The sequence below is a fragment of the Diplotaxodon limnothrissa genome, linkage group LG8, assembly GCF_057381915.1.
Source record: "Diplotaxodon limnothrissa isolate DT_005_m linkage group LG8, D_limnothrissa_male_GT1.1, whole genome shotgun sequence".
Taxonomy (NCBI): domain Eukaryota; kingdom Metazoa; phylum Chordata; class Actinopteri; order Cichliformes; family Cichlidae; genus Diplotaxodon; species Diplotaxodon limnothrissa.
This window is the reverse complement of record NC_140603.1, coordinates 14602169-14620074: the sequence shown is the minus strand read 5'-3', so window position 1 is coordinate 14620074 and position 17906 is coordinate 14602169. Positions and strand designations below refer to the sequence as shown.

At 40.8% G+C, this 17906-nt stretch overlaps 1 protein-coding gene across 1 annotated transcript; it reads left to right on the top strand.

Annotated features, from left to right (window-relative positions):
* Positions 1-4321: 4321 nt before the first annotated feature.
* Positions 4322-17698, top strand: tbc1d24 (TBC1 domain family, member 24). The gene is made up of 7 exons (XM_085360657.1): positions 4322-4378; positions 8998-10104; positions 11059-11217; positions 11517-11580; positions 12707-12802; positions 15848-16094; positions 17426-17698. Exons 2-7 carry the CDS (start codon positions 9119-9121, stop codon positions 17578-17580), a joined length of 1707 nt encoding a protein of 568 aa, XP_085216783.1. The 5' UTR covers positions 4322-4378; positions 8998-9118; the 3' UTR covers positions 17581-17698.
* The last annotated feature ends 208 nt before the right edge of the window (positions 17699-17906 follow it).

Sequence of the window (17906 nt, the reverse complement as noted above, 5' to 3'; positions counted from 1 at the left end):
GGCCCTCAGTTTACAGGGAGTAGGATGTCACTGTCGAAGTAATAACATTAGAAATTCCAATAAATTAAACATGCACTACACTGCAAAAGTGGTACGGTTACATTTCTTATTAACTAATTTGGATTGAAGTGACAGAAAACCATTGTACTTTTTCTTTTTAAAATTGCAAATTAATGAGCACACTTTCCAGCTAAACTCCATCAACAAATTTTACAGGCATAAATAGATGTCAGAGTAATGCTGCTGCCTGCAGGAAAAACCGCCAGCTTGTTTGGCCAGTGGTCTTTCGGCATTTCTGTTATGTTCATTAGACTGATAGAGATGCTAAAAACAAAAAAACGCCTGTCACCAGCCTGTTGTAGGTCAGTGTGAGTCATACACAGAGATGTCTCAACAGTTTGCCTCACAAAACCAGTCAGCACACAGACAACCACACATTCAGAAACATCCTCACCTCTGTAGGCCTTCAACCCAACCCAGTGGCAGCCATCTGGCCTGCTTTGAAAACACAAACTTGAAAAAGCAAATAAAGTTAAGGACGGGACGTGGCTTGCCTCCTTTTTTACTTCTTTCCGCTCTCTTTTCCCTCCGTCTCTGGCCCTGCCTTTTCTCTCTCTCCCAGGGCCTATGGGTAGGCATCCTGCGGTAGTCAAGGGAACCAGACTCCCCTTTAAAGAAGACAATACCCAGAGTGCTGCTTCGGCCTTTCAGAGGTACAATGGAGCCCACGCTACTGGGTGTCACTTTCTTTCAGGCTCACATTAAGTGCTAGTAGTGAATTAATACACAAGCTGGGAACTTATTTAGGTAGCTCAGTGGGTGCAAAGCTTTGGTGCTAAATGAAATGTTATAGACACAAGATGGAAGGAACTTAATGACAGTGAAAATCATAATGATGGTGATAGAACAAAGAAAATGCCCACTCGAAAGTGTGTAAGTAACAATGCAGGGAAAAGATTGTAAGTTTGACATGTTATGTTGTAACTATGTCAGGGTTAGATAGAATTTCATGCGTTTGAGGCACAGATTTTGGTGTATGTAAAAGTATGTTTCACCAAATCTGATTATGAATTACTTCTGAGATGGCCTTATAGTCCAAGTCCTGCAGTGGAAAGTGAGAAAGTGAAAATGAAAAAGGTCTTTCTAAAGCACTCCAGTGTTAACTTGGGCTTAAACGTTATAGCAGAGCATTTTTTTTAGGGACCTATATTTTCTTTGTCCTATTTGGCAGAAAAAGCTCTAATGTGTGTCACGTGTAAGTTAACATGATTCAGGGCAGCAAACATTCTAAGCTGGTTCCTTTAGGAGTAATTTAAGAACACAAACTCTACTGTTTTTGTGAGCATGTAGGCTACGAGTACATGTATGCTGTAAATACACTGCATCCGGCTTCTGAGAAAGTTCTTCCATTGAAACGCTCCAAGTGACCACCATGACTGGCAGTCATCAGGAAATTCACAGAAGCATAGTTGCCTTCTTAACCTGTTCCTAACTCTGCTTCATTCTTTCTCTAGTGCCAGTGGCAGTAAACAAAGTGGATCATGCTAACGTGGTCCCAGAGGACGCATTACGATGCATTTTGGTACAACTAGGATGTCGCAGTACAGTTTTCCCCCAAAGAGACATATCGGTGTCTATGATGTGGCCACACCTCTGGTAGAATGAAAAATAAAATATGTGGGCATAGACACACCTGTCACTTCATATACCTGCTTTATTGTGGCAACAGTCCTGCTGTTTAAACAGAGCTTTTCCTTTATTCTTCCCATTATAACACACAAAGAGCTTTTCTAAGAACTTGAAGCTCGGTTAGATAAGATAAGATAAGATAAGATAAGATAAGATAAGATAAGATAAGATAAGATACCTTTATTAGTCCCACAAGTGGGAAATTTCATGTTAAGCCAGAATGAAAGGACAAGTCAAACTGGCCCTCTCTTCTTGCTCAGATCATAAGTATACAGGGTAGTATACCTGAAGTTCTGTGTCCTCAGTAATATGTCTGGGTGAAACAATGTTGGCCACAGTGTGACTCCAGAGCCACGTGGCTTCCAATGCCAACATGTACAGCTGACAGAGACTGCGTGGAGGTCTCTTGGCTGTACTAACTGCTGAAAGAAAACAGTATTCACTGACTGATTGAGTTCTCTCTCAGGGACATTCCTGATTTGGCTTCAAAGGGTGACTTGTCCAAAACCTGTCAGACCAATGGAAGGTCCAGTGCTGCTGCACGACTCGCTCAGAGGGTCCATTGCCTCCTGACAGAGAGGATCTTCTTGGCTATTTGTGCCCTATGACGAGAATGTAGTTCAAAAGTATTGACCCACCATCCTTGCTAAAGAACCCCTTACATTCAGAGTGGTATCCACAAACTGAAGCCCTAAATCAGTCAGGGATGATTTAATCCCTTCAATTGCCTTATCTTCCCATCGAGCTAGATGGGGAGGTCAGTTCTCCTCATGTGATGCTACAGGTCTTTGTGTGGTACATGGAGGAGCTTTGAAAATCAGGTCCCTAATGGTCATTTGGACACCAGTAAGTGGACCCTGTGATTTGACGGTCTCACCATGTGAAGCAGGGTTATTATTAAAGGGATTGGGGGGAAGGTGCAAAGAAGACCGGGTGTTTGTGAGACAAGGTACTGGCCAAAAGGCTTGGATGGTGAGAGCATCCACCCCCAGTTGGGGTATTTGTCTGTCTATTAAAATTGGCTCGGTTAGTATAGTGTGGTGACAGTGGATGACTGAAATAAACTGTCGACATGAGAGGACACATATACTGAATCAAAAACAGGGGTATTTAAATGGGGTTGCATAGCGGTGATCAAGTACAAGAGATGTGGGAATTAAATCAGAAATCAGAAATGAACCCAGTGTAGACTGTGTAAACGGGGCGATCGTGGCTCAAGAGTTGGCGGTTTGTCTTGTAACCGGAAGGTTGCCGGTTCGAGCCCCGGCTCGGACAGTCTCGGTTGTCGTGTCCTTGGGCAAGACACCTACCGCCTACTGGTGATGGCCAGAGGGGTCGATGGCGCAATATGGCAGCCTCGCTTCTCGCCCCAGGGCAGCTGTGGCTACAACTTTAGCTTGCCTCCACCAGTGTGTGAGAGTGAATGAATAGTGGAATTGTAAAGTGCTTTGAGTACCCGAAAAGCGCTATATAAATGCAATCCATTATTATTATTAAACTGTTGTTTTCATTTTTGTGAGGTTCATGTGCATCCCTGTGTTCTAATACGGATTTACTAAAGTAATTAAAGTACTGGAGCAAATGTATTAAGTTGCATTGATCCTATCTATGCTTTAACGGTGCCCTAGCCCCAACATATGCCTGCACATATGCTTCATGTAAGAGAGTGTGCTGATATTTGTGTGCATGATAATACATCCATTCTGGCTGGAGTGGGAGGTAAATGGCGTCTTGGGTGGTGCAAAGTGTGAAATAGAAAAGACTTGATGAGTTATGAGTTATCCAGAGAACCATGTACATGGATGACAGATTAGATCTGCCTCACTGTGACATAGCTGCTCTCTTCTTTTGTCATTTCTGTGTGCTGTGCAACGTAATCAGTTTTGTGGTGGCTTTTTACTTATATTATATAGGGAAAAACAAATGCTGATATGTTTGTTTATTACTAGTAGTAGTATTTGCCCCTTTTTCTTTATTACTGAAGTACAAAATGACGGTATAAAAAGACATAGGCAGTGCGTGAGAGGAAGAGAGACAGAGCCAAATAACATTTTACCCAGAGTCGCTCTGTGATGGCCCCACAATTTAATCATCAGTAATAACTGTCATGTGTTGGGCGGTTGTATTTTGATGGTTGCTTTGAGTCCTGGACAAAGGCAGGGCTTGTTGTGCTTGCCAGGGTACTTCCTGTCCTGTTCCAGTGCCATCACATATTTGACACAGAAGGTCTGGAAGTAAACAGGACATAGCAGATAATGGGATCTACCACGCAACAGTACTTTTCTTCAGAAACTAAGCCATGGATAAATATTTGAGTTACTCTTTGTTGCACTCAGCAGAGTTTATGGAATTTCATAGCTTTTTGTGTAACATAAATGTTTGATACTGGCATGCCCATGTCATAAACCCCAAATTTGGCATGTCTGCTACTAATATTATATAGTTTGTATTCTAGATTTATGTTTGTATTAACGTTGGGTTTTTTTTCACAAAAATAATCTAACAACCTAGTGAGTGTACAGATAAGTAACTGAGAACAGTTTATATTTAACCACTCCATCTGAGCCCCTGTCTGCAGCTTCAGCAGCTGCACGCTCAAAAACGCTGCGTCCGGGATTGGAGGCAGTGCGCATGCTCGAGGGTACTTAATATGAACGCTGTCTCCCGTCTCAAGACATCTCAGACTCAGGTAGGGATATTCATTTAATTTTCTTCTGACAGCTATTTATATATCGTCTTCCTTGTTGTGGAGTAAAGGTCATACTCTGGCGTGTTTCTAGCTTTGTGGATATGACACGCTTTTCTAAAAAATAAATAAATAAGCGGAAACATCTTGTTATAAACAAACTCCAAGACAGCCTTTGGACCAAATTAATTTGTGGTTGACAACGTCCATGCTGGCTAATGAAGCAACGTTAGCCAAGAGCTTGCTCAAATGTTTTAGCGTTTGTCCGTATCTGTACGCTTGTTGTGGAGGTTATGTGTTTAGCGAGTAGGTTTTGTGCGGCTAGTTAAGGTTCCGGTTGCTCCTGAATTGCACTGACAGATGCGGCTAGCTAAGGCTAACAGTGCTAACTTGGCAAGTGTGAATGGAAAAGGGTATATCAGATTTACTCCGGCGGTAATGTTAAATACCCTGTGACCCGTGGCCGCTTGTTTCGTGCTAGCTTATTTTGCCTCAGCTGGTTAGCTGACGTTAATCGTTTATAGGATTGAAAATGCAGCTAATTTGGAGCTGTCACCTCAGTATGTGATGACACAATTGTACCTGCAGCCTTACCTTAGCCGTTTGTGTGCTTTTACTGAGCGTCCAGAATGAAACTAAAAGCAGTAATTGGTTTTATAGTACAGCTAGCTAACAGTACAGTACGCTCTCCGTTAAGGCTAGCAAGAAGCTTCCTCCTCCCCTCCCCTCGGTACGTTTTACATTAATATCTGAGGCAGGTTTTGTTTTGTTTATTTCAAATGGACATGGAGCATCAAAAGAAGTACGGAAATGTGTGTGTGTGTGTGTGTGTGTGTGGGGGGGGGGTCTTTTCTTTCTGTAAATTTTCAGACACATAGTAATACAGCTGCCATCCCAGTGTCATTCTCATCTACATCTATTATCTGTGAATGTAAAGTGTATATAGTGATTAAATCAAACATTCTTTAGCTGGAAACCCTTAAACTATTACAATATTCTTTCTTTTTTGTTTTTTAAATGCCTACAGGAAAATTCTGTTATCTTGATGAAAGGTTAAAAATCTTTGCTTTGGTTTGCAATTAAAATGCAGTTTGGTTAGGATAAATCCAACCATTTGAGCCCTGAGATTTGGGAACTCGTAATTGGTCAAAATAATGGCTAGGCTGTATCAGTCTGACATCTTTATTGAGCAGCATTTGTGTAATTATTTTAAACAGGATTGCATTTAGATTTTACAGGTCACAAACAAAACAAAACCACAAAAAAAGGAAATGGCCGTAAAGCAAAAGTTTAGCAATTCTGTGGGACGAATAAGACTGTTTCACTTCTTGTTTTGGGGGTTCTTCAGTCATTCATAGTGATTGCACGCCTCGAGTGAGTTTTCCTTACTTTTCAGAGCCATGGTAAAAACTTCAGCTCGTACCTTTTGTTGTCATTAATTCCTTGTGGATTTTACGGTGTAATTCTCCTGTAATAGAAGCTGCCCTCTTTTCATCTTTGCCTTCTTTCTTTATTTTTAAATACAGATTTATTCTGTTCTTTAGTCACCCAGTGAAATATTCATCCTGCAAAACAAGACCAAAACTGCTCATTCCAGTATGTGGTTCATGAAATTCCAAACCTTTTTTCTCAGAACATTCCTGTGTTTAATGCGGACAGAAATTTCTATTTTTAATTCAAGCAAACAACAAGACCTGTGTGATAGAGCACAGTTTTTCCGATGAAGCCCAGACTACAGGTGTGACCGCACTATAAAACAGTGTGCGACTGTGCTACAGACTGCCAAACTATTCTTAGACCTAATCTTAGCCACTATATTATCGAGTCTGACTTTGATCAGTTGCACCCAGTGTCACGTGTATAATGGCAACATTTAGGTGAAACATGCCCTTATTTATTATAAGTAGGACAGTTATATTGCGAGTGCTCCCAGCTTCTCATGCAAGGATATGTTGATATCGTCCTCTATGTGACAGTTATATAAACAGATTTTTAATGACTGTCTCTTTTAGTGTATTGCAAGTGATCTTTGGACTGCCATCTTCATGTGACGTCTTGAGAAAGGGGAAATAAAAGCACCCAAAAAGATTGTGCTTCAGCTATTCTCCGTATGTTTCAGGGCGCAACTGATTTGTAGACGTACCATCTGCCTGTATCATGTGGGATGTGAAACAGTTAGTTAACAGCTTGTGACCTTCAACAATTACAGGTTTGTTTTTTTTTCTAGTAGCCAATTAAATCAGCCAAAGGTGTTTGCACACAAGTCATTTCAAGCTTTCACAGGTGTATGAGGTGTATGATGCACATGCATTTTTGTATTTGTCAGAACATGATTAGGGAAATTGATCAGTAGTGTGTCTTCATTACAGATTTACTGTGGTCATTATGCATTCCATCTCTCAAATCGCTTCTTATGGAAACAGAACTTTCTGAGTCTTTATTTTTGTGCATTTTTCTAATTTAACATTGCTACATATTGGGCAGTATTTTATGTATTCTGGTGTAAATACCAATGCTACATTTGTTATCCATTTATTAGTTTTTCTTTTTATAGCACTCGTTTTTTTTGTATTTTGTACAGTACCATGCTATAAAGTCTAATTTTCCACTTTCAGATATTCATATTTCTTCCTAATTGTATGCTTATCCTCAGCTAGCTCATATACACTAAATTGCCAAAAGTATTCACTCGTTTGTCATATAAACTTGAGTGACATCCCAAAAGACCCTAAGGCTACGTTCACACTGCAGGTCTTAATGCTCAATTCCGATTTTTTTTTAATCAAATCCGATATTTTTGTCTGCTTGTTCACACTACAAATAAAATGTGACAGCAAACGCGCTCTAGTGTGAACCCTCAAAGCGGCCCGCATGCACAAAAGAAGACGTCACACACAACGCGCTCTGTTTAGGCCCAGAACAAACAGTATTGTTTGACTGATGGCCGTTAATATAAAGACTTGTTTCATACTCTACATTTCCCAATTTTGCTTTAAGTTATAAAGTTATTTTGTTATTTACATATGGCCTAATAATTATCCTTATTGCTGTTTTAGAGCGGAGCGGTGCTTCAAAGGATAGCTGCAGATTTCTGTCAGAATCTGCAGATTATACAGTACAAATAAAATGTTCACGTTTCTCCAACGTTGTCTTCCCAACAGTTTCACTGACATCTACACTGGATGGCCAGGAAGCGTTCACAATGTCTTCTCGGGCGCTTCTCCGGCGCTGATAATTGGCGTCTGTCTTGTGTCAGTGACGTAAAAGACGGATTTAATGCGGCATGACCGTTCAAACAGCAGTCGCTTTCTAAAACATCGGATATGTATCGCATTCAGTACCACATACGAAAGTGACCCAGATCAGATTTGAAAATATCTGATTTGTGCTGTTCACACTGTCATACCATGATCGGATATGGGTCGCATAGCGTCAAATAAGTCGGGTTTGATGCGCTTTCACCTGCAGTGTGAACGTAGCCTAATTTATCCCAAAGGTGTCGTATCAGGTTGATGTCAGGACTCTGCACAGGCCAGTCAAGTTCTTCCACACACTGACCCAGATATCCATGTCTTTATGGACCTTGCTTTGTGCACTGGTGCGCCGTCATGTTGGAACAGTAAGGGGTAATCCCCAAACTGTTCCCAAAATGTCTTGATATACTGAAGCATTAAGAGTTACTTTTTACTGGAATTAAGGGGCTGAACCTAACTCCTGAAAAAGAACCCTCACACATAATCCCCCCCTCCACAAATTTTACGGTTGGCACAATACACAAGTACTGTTCCCCTGGCAACTACCAAACCAGACCCATCCATCGGTTAGCCAGATGGAGAAGTGTGATTCATCACTTGTGAGAACACGTCTCCACTGCTCTAAAGTCCAATGGTAGCATGCTTTACAGCACTGCACCTGACGCTTTGAATTGTGCTTAATGATGTTAGGTTTGGGTGCAGCTGCTTGGCCATAGAAAGTCATTCAATGAAGCTCTCTACGCGCTGTTCTTGAGCTAATCTGAAGGTCACATGAAGTTTGAAAGTCTATAGCTACTGACTCTGCAGAAAGTAATCAACCTCTGGGTACTATGTGCCTCAGCATCTGCTGAGCCAGCAGAGCCACTTTGTGGCTAAGTATCTGTCATTCCCAGTCACTTCCACTTTGTTATAATACCACTAGCAGTTGACTTTGGAATATTTAGTAGCACGACTGGGCATGTTGCACAGCTGACATCCTATCATGATGCCACGCTGGAATTCACAGAGCTCCTGAGAGCGACCCATTTTTTTCACAAATGTTTGTAGAAACAGTCTGAATGCCTAGGTACTCAATTTCTATACGCCTGTGGCCATGGAAGTGATTGGAACACCTTAATTCAATGACGGCGATGGGTGAGTGAATACTTCTGGTAATATATTGTACTTAGTGTAGATCAGGACTAATTAGATAAGTTCACTAAGGGCTCAGAAGGTGGAAGCCATTTTCGAACAAATCTTTCAAGTGATAAATATGAAATTTACATCGGTGGGAACTGAATAATTCTATGATGCTACTGACAGTTACTAATAATGCATGTGCATAACTATAAGCTTTTTTTGATTCTTGTCACCCTTGTTTTTTTCCAGTGACCACAATGGGCAGATAAGAAAGACAAAATATCTGCTGTGTGGAGGCTAGAAGGTTAGTAAGACCTCGGCAGATACCTCCTCTTTTCCTGCACGAGCAGTCCAGCAAGTTTACAGCACAATGGCTGAAGAAGACTATGGCAGCTTTGTGGACTGGAACCAGATGGGCGATTTGGCCAAGAGCAGCGGGCCCACCAAGGTAGACACTAAAGATCTGAAAGAGTTCAAACGGATGGCTCGACAAGGTTATTGGGCCAAGAACCACAAGCTGCGGGCACAAGTCTACCAGCAACTCATCAAAGCCATTCCTTGCCGTACAGTGACCCCAGATGCAGCAGTGTATCGTGACATTATGGGAAATGCAGCCACAAAGAAAACCTCCACCAACGTCCCACTACCAGAGTTTGTGGATGGAAATCCCATACCGCGGTACTGTCTGAAGCCGGAGGCAGTAGCCTCAGCCCATCAGATCATCAACTGCCTCGCTGGACACTTTCCAGATATCTCTCATTGCCCAGCTCTTCCTGCAGTTACTTCATTGCTCCTGCACTTCAGTGTAGACGAAGCTCAGTGTTTTGAGCATGTCAGCCGCATACTGGCATGCAACGAGCCAGGGAAGCGACTTATAGACCAGACCTTCCTGGCTTATGAGTCTAGCTGCATGACCTTCGGTGACCTAGCCAATAAGTACTGCACAGCTGCTCACAAACTGATCGTTGCCACGGCTCAGGATGTGATGGATGTCTACTCAGACTGGCAGCGCTGGGTCCTCGGTGACCTGCCTTTTAGCCATGTGGTTAGGGTCCTAGATGTCTACCTAGTAGAGGGCTATAAGGTTCTTTACCGCGTGGCAGTAGCCTTGCTCAAGTTCTATCGCAAGCATAAAATGGGAGCAGAGGGGGGGCAGGGCAACCAGCAGCAGGATTCAAACAAAATCAAGGCAGATATTCAGGTATTTGTTAAGGGCATTGCTTCCACCGTCACACCTGACAAGCTGCTCGAGAAGGCATTCTCCATCCGCCTGTTCAGCCGCAAGGAGATCACCCTGCTGCAGCTTACAAATGAGAAGTCCCTGCAGCAAAAAGGAATCACTGTGAAGCAGAAGCGGTAAAGTTTAAAAAAGAAAAAAAAGAAAAAAGTAAATGTTTTATTTTTTGTTTTGTTTGTTTTTTTAAGTGGGTAAATGTACTTTCTAAACTTCAAAACTGGGCTATTTCCTGTGTGGACACTTTGCTACACGCTGTGTTTATGTCTAAAAATGTGGCTTTATGTCATTACTCTGCTTTTTTTAAGTTAATGTTACCACATGTTGTATAATTTTTATAATAAACTTAACCAAATGGCTTCTCACAGTCCCATACTAGGAGTTGAGCTCTTTTAATAAAATTAATCAGTCCACTTTGTTAATCTAGCAATATGTGAACTCTAATGTTTCATAATTTACCATTACCTTCAGTCTGGAAATCTACTGCCATTAGAATGAAAATACTTGAACATGACTAAACTTCCTTCACGGTTTGTGGACTTCACCCTGGTATGCATGGCATGCAGACGACCAATATAAACCATTTGAAATATAATTTAGCACAAGTGTAGAGTAGATATGTTTACAGTCTTAACTGTTTTAGCATTTTTTTTATTTTATTTTTTTGTTGTTGGTAGCAATGCCCTCTGTCTTTTAAGCTTTATATTCTGGCATGCTGTAGGAAACTGTTTGAGTTGCTTTGCATCCTTTTCTCACCGTCTGTTCTTTTTTCTTTTCTGCTTGGTTTGTGCCACGATTTTTCCATGCACCATGTTCTGTCTCATCTGCACACCACTCCTGTGTTTGCCACATTGGTTCTTTTACAGCTCTAGGTGGGTGCTCTTTCATGGTTACACTTATTTCTGATACCCGTTTTAAATAACCTGTGACCAAGTTGCTGTTTTGTGGTTTGTTTTTTTTTTGTTTTTTTCCCCCGGGGGGGGGGGGTGTATTTTATACATATCTCTTCACTGTATGGGATGCTCTTTCCGAACCTCTCTCTCTTTCCTGTGTCTAAATTGCTTTGGCATCTGCAGGCGGAACGTGCAGCTGGCACTTAACCCTGACACATTTTCCTCGGAGATAGTCAGTGCCAAGGAGATGCATGACATCTGGTCATGGATCCCAGAGCGCTTTGCCCTGTGCCAACCACAGCTTCTCTTCACAACCTCCACTCACGGTTGCAGCCTGAACAGGTGCATTTTACAATTTAATTAAGTGTTAGCTGCTGCTCATAATTTACATTTTATAACTTTGAATGAAATTAATAACTAAAAGTTTGGGTAAATCTGAATTTAAGGTTACATTTTTCTTTTAATGGAGTCAAATCAATTTCTTTCATGGCTTAAAGCAACGGCTTCTTGTTTTAATAAAGTACAAAATACAAAAGTGTGTTACTGTTGCTGCATTACGATCCACTGGATATGTGTTAGTTTCAGTATTAGGTGTTTAATAAGACTGTTGCAGTGAATTAAATGTTTTTCCTTTTTTACAGATTCTACTCGCATTGTGAGGGCCACGAACCCACTCTGCTCCTCATCAGGACCACAGATGGCGATGTAAGTAGCATTTTTTTTCTACTGACGTAAATATTGTTTATTTTGTCTGAAGGAAACAGTGGAATGTGCCATCAGATATTTTATTATGATCAACAAGCTAAGATAAAATACGAGTAAAATGCGACCTCATATTTGGAACCAACCTTTGGGCGATCTCGATCCAGTCTGTGATGTGTGAAAAGGAAAAATTAAGCAACCTCATGAGTATTACTCATACTTTGTACATTTTGTCACAATAAAGAGGAAGCAAAGATCAGTTTTCTCTGAACTGCAGAAAACTGAACTGCAGTTTGTGACTCTGCTCAGCGCTGCTGCCTCTATGAGCTCAGCGTGATGACGCTTGAACCAGCACTCCACCTGCTGCAGCCTCTGTGGTGGTGTGACCCTCCAGCTTGCAGAGGATCTTCAGAGCAGAAGCACTGCTGTCACCGGCTGCAGTCCAAGACAAAGTGGAGTTTAACAGTCTTATCAGTAAATGGATTGGATTGTTGTCAGAGACGGGCATGCATAAATGTTAGCTTAATTTTTCTCCATTTAGGGATGCAGGTCTGTACTGAGATTGCGTTAAAGTTTGAGTTTAATGCACAAGTAAAAACATTTGCACAAATGTCTTAACATATTTCTGCACTTTTTCTTTCTATGTTTCTGTTTTGGTTTCTTAGTTTAAGGGCTTTTGCCGACCCCCAAGTCATTCTTGCCCTCTGACCCTCCCTAATATATAACTATCATTAGTTTCTATCTTTGTCTGATACAGGGAGCATCAAAGGTAAAAATGTCATGTTTGACAAGTAAAGTCCTTCTTAGCACATGCAATAGGTGTGACCTACTCGTAGCATTAACTCAGTCATTGCTCTTTATTTAAGGAGCTAAAGAGGCTAAGATTAGGTTTCTGTTTTTCAAAGTAGACTCGGGTTATATTTTTGGCCTGGGTTCTGTGAACTGGGTTTAAAGTTCCTGATTATACATGTGTCGTATGATTGGATTATCCTGGCATTAGTGTTGGCATCTTACAGACACCACAGTCAGAGTCCTTCCACTTGCTTGACTTTTGTCACAACCGCTGAAGGTGAATAAATCCACAAATTATCTCACTCATGCAGTTTTTACTTAATTTTTTTTCCAACAGGTATGCGGAGCGTTTCTGTCCACTGATTGGGAGGAAAGGAAGAGAGGAGGCAACAAGTTGAGCTTCTTCGGCACAGGGGAATGTTTTGTCTTCAGGGTAAGATTATTTTCAGTTATCTAGTAGCAAAAAACCAATTTTTTTTCTTAAAGACATCATTTGAGTCATTTTTAGAGATAGTTGGAATTTTTTTGTAGTGCTATTGTATGACCAGCAGGGGGTACCATCTATCTTTTTTCAAATGTTACTGTTGTCAATATCAATGGCCCCAGTTGGTGTATCATTTGGAGAAGTTTTCATACTAGGGCACAGTTCCCTATTCATTGACATGCTGTCAAGTGCAAAAAAAACAGCCACTCTTGTTGCTATTCTGGTGGCAGCAGTGCAACATTGCCTAGAAATAGAAATAAAGACTGGCTGTCTGTTCCCTTCTCTATGAATTATTTACTTGGCTAACTGTGTAAAGCTCAGCTGTGTGCTGTCTGAGCCTAGACACCAGAAAACACAGTCATCTCAAACACCAATACTTAAGCACACACATATCGGAAACTCCTGTAACCCGAAGCCCTCAGTATCGTAGCAGGCTCGTACCTGATACCACACCTGACACACACGAGAGACAGACTCCAGGACCAATGTCTATTGGATGGGCAGTAGAGGTTTGAACAGGACCAGGAGAAAATTAGTAGGATACAAGATAATGTATGCCATGCAAACATTAGAATAACCCTACCAAAAAAAAAAAGTTATCAGTCTCCAGAAGACGTAAACTTAAAGGTCTTACCTTCTCTTATGGGATTTTTCTTTTCTTTTTTCTATCGTTTACATTTTCAAATTCAAGAAAAGGACCTCAAACTGATGTTTGAGGTCCTTTTCTTACATGATCAGTAATGCCCCTTTGACAAGTCTCACAGCTTTCTAATGCTTTGCTAAAAGCTGTGAAGGTGATCTTCCATTCTTCCTTCATAAGGCTTCTAGTTCTGTAATTTTGGGACTTGTATCCACTTCTGTTTTGAGCTCTGTCCACGGTTTTTAGGTAGAGATTGTAAAGAGGAAAACTTCTGCTTTGTTTGTTTGTCTCTTTTTTTTTTTTTTTTTTTTTTTTTTTTTTTTCTATGTGGTTGTATTTTTTTAACATGTTCAAAATAAAGATTACATTCAGTTCAGTTCTGTTTGCACCTCTTCAAGGAGCCTATTCTAGATTTTCAAGTGTTAGGGAGAGAGAGATTTTTTTTCAAAAACCTAGAGAAGAGAAGATGCCTGAAGAATGAAGAAGTGTACTAGTACAGATTTTCTAAAACAAAGGCAACGTGCAGAGCTGTAGTACCTACAGAAGAACAAAAATGATGAGCCATATCATGAAGCTATGGGAAAAGAAATGACAATCGGTGTGTTGCAGTACAAATTCATGATGAGTTAGCACTACAGATGCGATGTTTGCTTCAAGTGTGTTAATGGAGAAGTACGGAGAACGTCAGAAGGTCTTTGTAGATCTAGAGAAAGCATATGATGGGGTGCCAAGAGAGCAACTGTTACTGCATGAGAAGTCTGAAATGGCAGAGAGGTAAGCAAGGATAGCTTAGACAGAGGTGAGGTGGGCTGTAGGTGTGACAGATGGATTCAAGGTGAGCCTGGTATTACTCCAGGGAATGAGCCCCTTCTTGTTTTCAATGGTGATGAACAGGCTGACAAATGAGACCAAGCAGGAATTTCCATGGACTGATCTTTGCAGATGACACTGTGATCTTTAGTGATGGTAGGGAGCAGGTAGGAGAGGGGGAGGTTTGCTCTGGAGAGAAGAGGAAGGCAAATTCATAGAAGCAGGACAGAATGTAAGTGTGTGACTAAGAGGAACATGGATGTAACAGAGAAGCTGGAAGGAGAAGTAATTCAAATGAGTACATGAGTTTAAATACTTGGGGTCAGCCATCCAAAACAACTGACCGTGTAGAAGAGAGTGCGGGCAGGATGTTGTTAGTGGAGACGAGTATCACAGGTGATCTGTGACTGAAGGATGGCAGCAAGAATGAAAGGGAGGGTTAAAAGATGTTAGTGAGACATGCTGTGATGTATGGTTTGAGCACATTGCACTGACAAAAAGACTATGGATGAGCTGGAGATGTTAAGATTTTCAATGGGAGTGACCAGGATGGACAAGATTAGAAATGAGTACATATCAAAGAAAGCTCGTGTTAGAGCTTGTATTGTTTCTCTGCTTGACTTAATTTACCCCATTTTCTCCAAACATTTCTTTATTCATTGTGGCCATAAAGCTTTGTTTCAACTTCATCAACACACTGGATTAGTTTTCTAATGTATGTGCCATGTTTAGATGTTCATTTGAAATCTTCTGATTGTAGACTCGTGAGGCATAAGAGAGGTTTTCTTCTGATGAGCCACGTTTTTGCAGGTGTTACGGCACAGTAAAGGTGCCACACCAGAGTCTACTAAATCATCATGAAGCTGCTCTGCAGTAAAAAGCTGAGTTTTCTTGTTTGTAGTTCTTAATGGTAAATTTCATGACTAGAAATCCAAGAAAATCTTCTGAGAAAACTGCTCCAACTTCTTAATTACATCTCAAACTGAGGACCCCTGAGGCTGAGTGTCTCCTCTGGGAAAATTTCAGAGTACCAGATGGCTGCTTAGAGGAGAATTTTTAAAGCAGCCATGACTCTAACAAGTAAAAGTTATGTTATGTTAAAGCTCCAAACTTCTAGAGTCCCCCATCTTCTGTGTTTGTGGTGTGACTTCTCCCCCCCCCCCCCCCCCCCCCCCCCAATGGAGCTCAAGAAACAGTAGATTGTACTGAAACAGTAGATTGTACAGTAGATTGGCAAAACTGTTGCCAAAAGCAACAGTTTTGTTAAAGAGATTAGACGGTGCTGCCTTAACTCAGCAGTGGAAGACAGAGCTGTTGAATTTGCTTGGTGAAGAAAATTCCAATGTCCACAGGAGACTGTTTTTCCTAAAGAATGCTAAATTCCATGATGCATCTGTTTGTTAAAATCAGGATTCATTTTGGGATATTAACTAATTTATGTGATTTTTAAGAAAATGGGTGTTTTGTTCTATTATTACTTCATTTAATGTGTAGTTTTCTGGTGTGTAGTTGTTAATTATAGACATTTCTGTTTCTCTTGTTAGCTGAAGCCGGAGATGGAGCGTTACGAGTGGATAGTAATCAGTCACCCTGAGCTGGCTTCGTCCATCAAGACCCAGGCTCAGAAAGAAACGGCAACATCTGAAGACCAGATCACAGACAGCAATAGCTTACAGCAGCCAGAAAAACCTCCTGGAGAGCTGTCACCATTTCTGTCTGCCCGCCACTTTAACCTGAACTCTAAGAATACTTCTATGTTCATGTCTGGAAATGTTGACTCCATCATAGTGGGTGAGTGGACTTTGACAGTATGTCTTTTATGTGTATTTCCCATTTTAAAGCGTGTTTTTTAAATAGTAACTTGTATTCTGTCATAATTAGGAAAATTGGTAAAGAACTAGCGCCTAATTTCTTAAAGGGGGTGCCATCGGCGTACCTAATTCTAATCAGGTGCTGTTTTAAGCACACTGCTCTCCCCCTACATGATTTGATGATGAATAGTCATCAAATTGTCAAATTCTGAACACATTTTAATGACTTCTAAATCATTGTGATTTTTACTTTCCACAATAGTGAGCTATTGGTGTAAAACACACTTTTCAGCTTTTAATAAATTTTGAAACTGTATTTTTAGAGACCTGGAATGTAAATGTTTTTGTGATTTGTAAAAGTGGTTTATGCTAACTCTGATCAGTAATGCTAAAGACCTTTACTGATATCCTTTGATTTTAAACAGGGTAGCACTTGATGGAAAGCTTTTACTGCACATGCAGTAAAGACTTTTTGCAATCTCAAACATTATAAATAACATTACTAAAATACTTAAACAGAATAATGAACCAAAGAATGAGTCTGGATAGTTTTATGGTCCAAGTTTGATGTTTTATTGTCTGGGAAAATCCTGTTTCACCAAATGAGCAAATGTACTCTATTGGCCTGAGATCTATTGACTCTGGAGGTGGTTTAGTACAGTGAACTCACTGTCATGTTCGGAAACTAGTTAAAGGTGATTTGAGCATTGTGACCTGGTGTTTTATCCTGCTGAAAACAGCCATCAGAAGATGGTGCTCATAAAGTGGGAAGGACACCATCAGCAGCAAAGCTAATGCAGACCATGGTGTTTGAACAATGGTCAAGAGACACAGTGTGCAAATATCCCCCACACCATTACACCACCAACAACCTGGTGTGGTCTTCTGCTGCTGTAGCCCTTTTGCTTCAAGGTTGCACGTGTTGTACGTTGACAGATGCTCTTCTGCATATTTAAGTTACTGTTTCCTTCCGTTAGCTCCTTTTTTTTTGTGGACCAGTCTCTGTAAACCCCAGAAATGGTTGTGTGGGTAAAATCACAGTATATCAGCAGTTTCTGAGTTTCATACCAACCCAATGACCACATTCAGTCACTTAAAACACCTTTCTTCCTTATTCCATTTCTCAGTTTTAACTTTACCAAGTAATCTTGACCATGTCTACATGCCTACTTGCACTGAGTTGCTGCCACACTGATCAGATGTGTTGATCACTATATGTCGATGAAACAGTGTTAATATTAAAGAATCTGCTTGGAAGAAGTGCTGATCGTTGGTAACTCATGCAAACTCTGTCATCTTCTTTCCGATCAGGAGGAGGCAACGGCAACGCTCTGTATATCGACTCTGAGCTGAACCACGGGCGCACTGGCAGTTGCACTACCTTTGACAACCCGCCCCTGTGTGCAGAGAGCTTCCAGATTTCACTGCTAGAGGTGTGGGGCTTCCAGGACACCATGGCCTCATAATGCTGAGCACATACATGCAACACATACTTAGGTATTCATCCACAAACACTTAAACATGTGAAATAAGAAGTCAAGTGTTTTAGGTGGAAAACAGACATGCAAACAAAACCACATCCGTCCTGCAAATTCAACTCTGAATTACTTTTTTAAAAAAATGTATTAAAGCAGTTTGTTCAAATTTCTGCAAATGAACAAAAATGTTTCTTTTTTTTCCTGTTTATTTTTGTATTTATAGATTTGTGTACTCATTTTGTTGACGTGATAATGGAAATGTCCAGGATCAACCTGCTGAGCAAAAACATTTGATTTTCTGAATGTAAATTTAA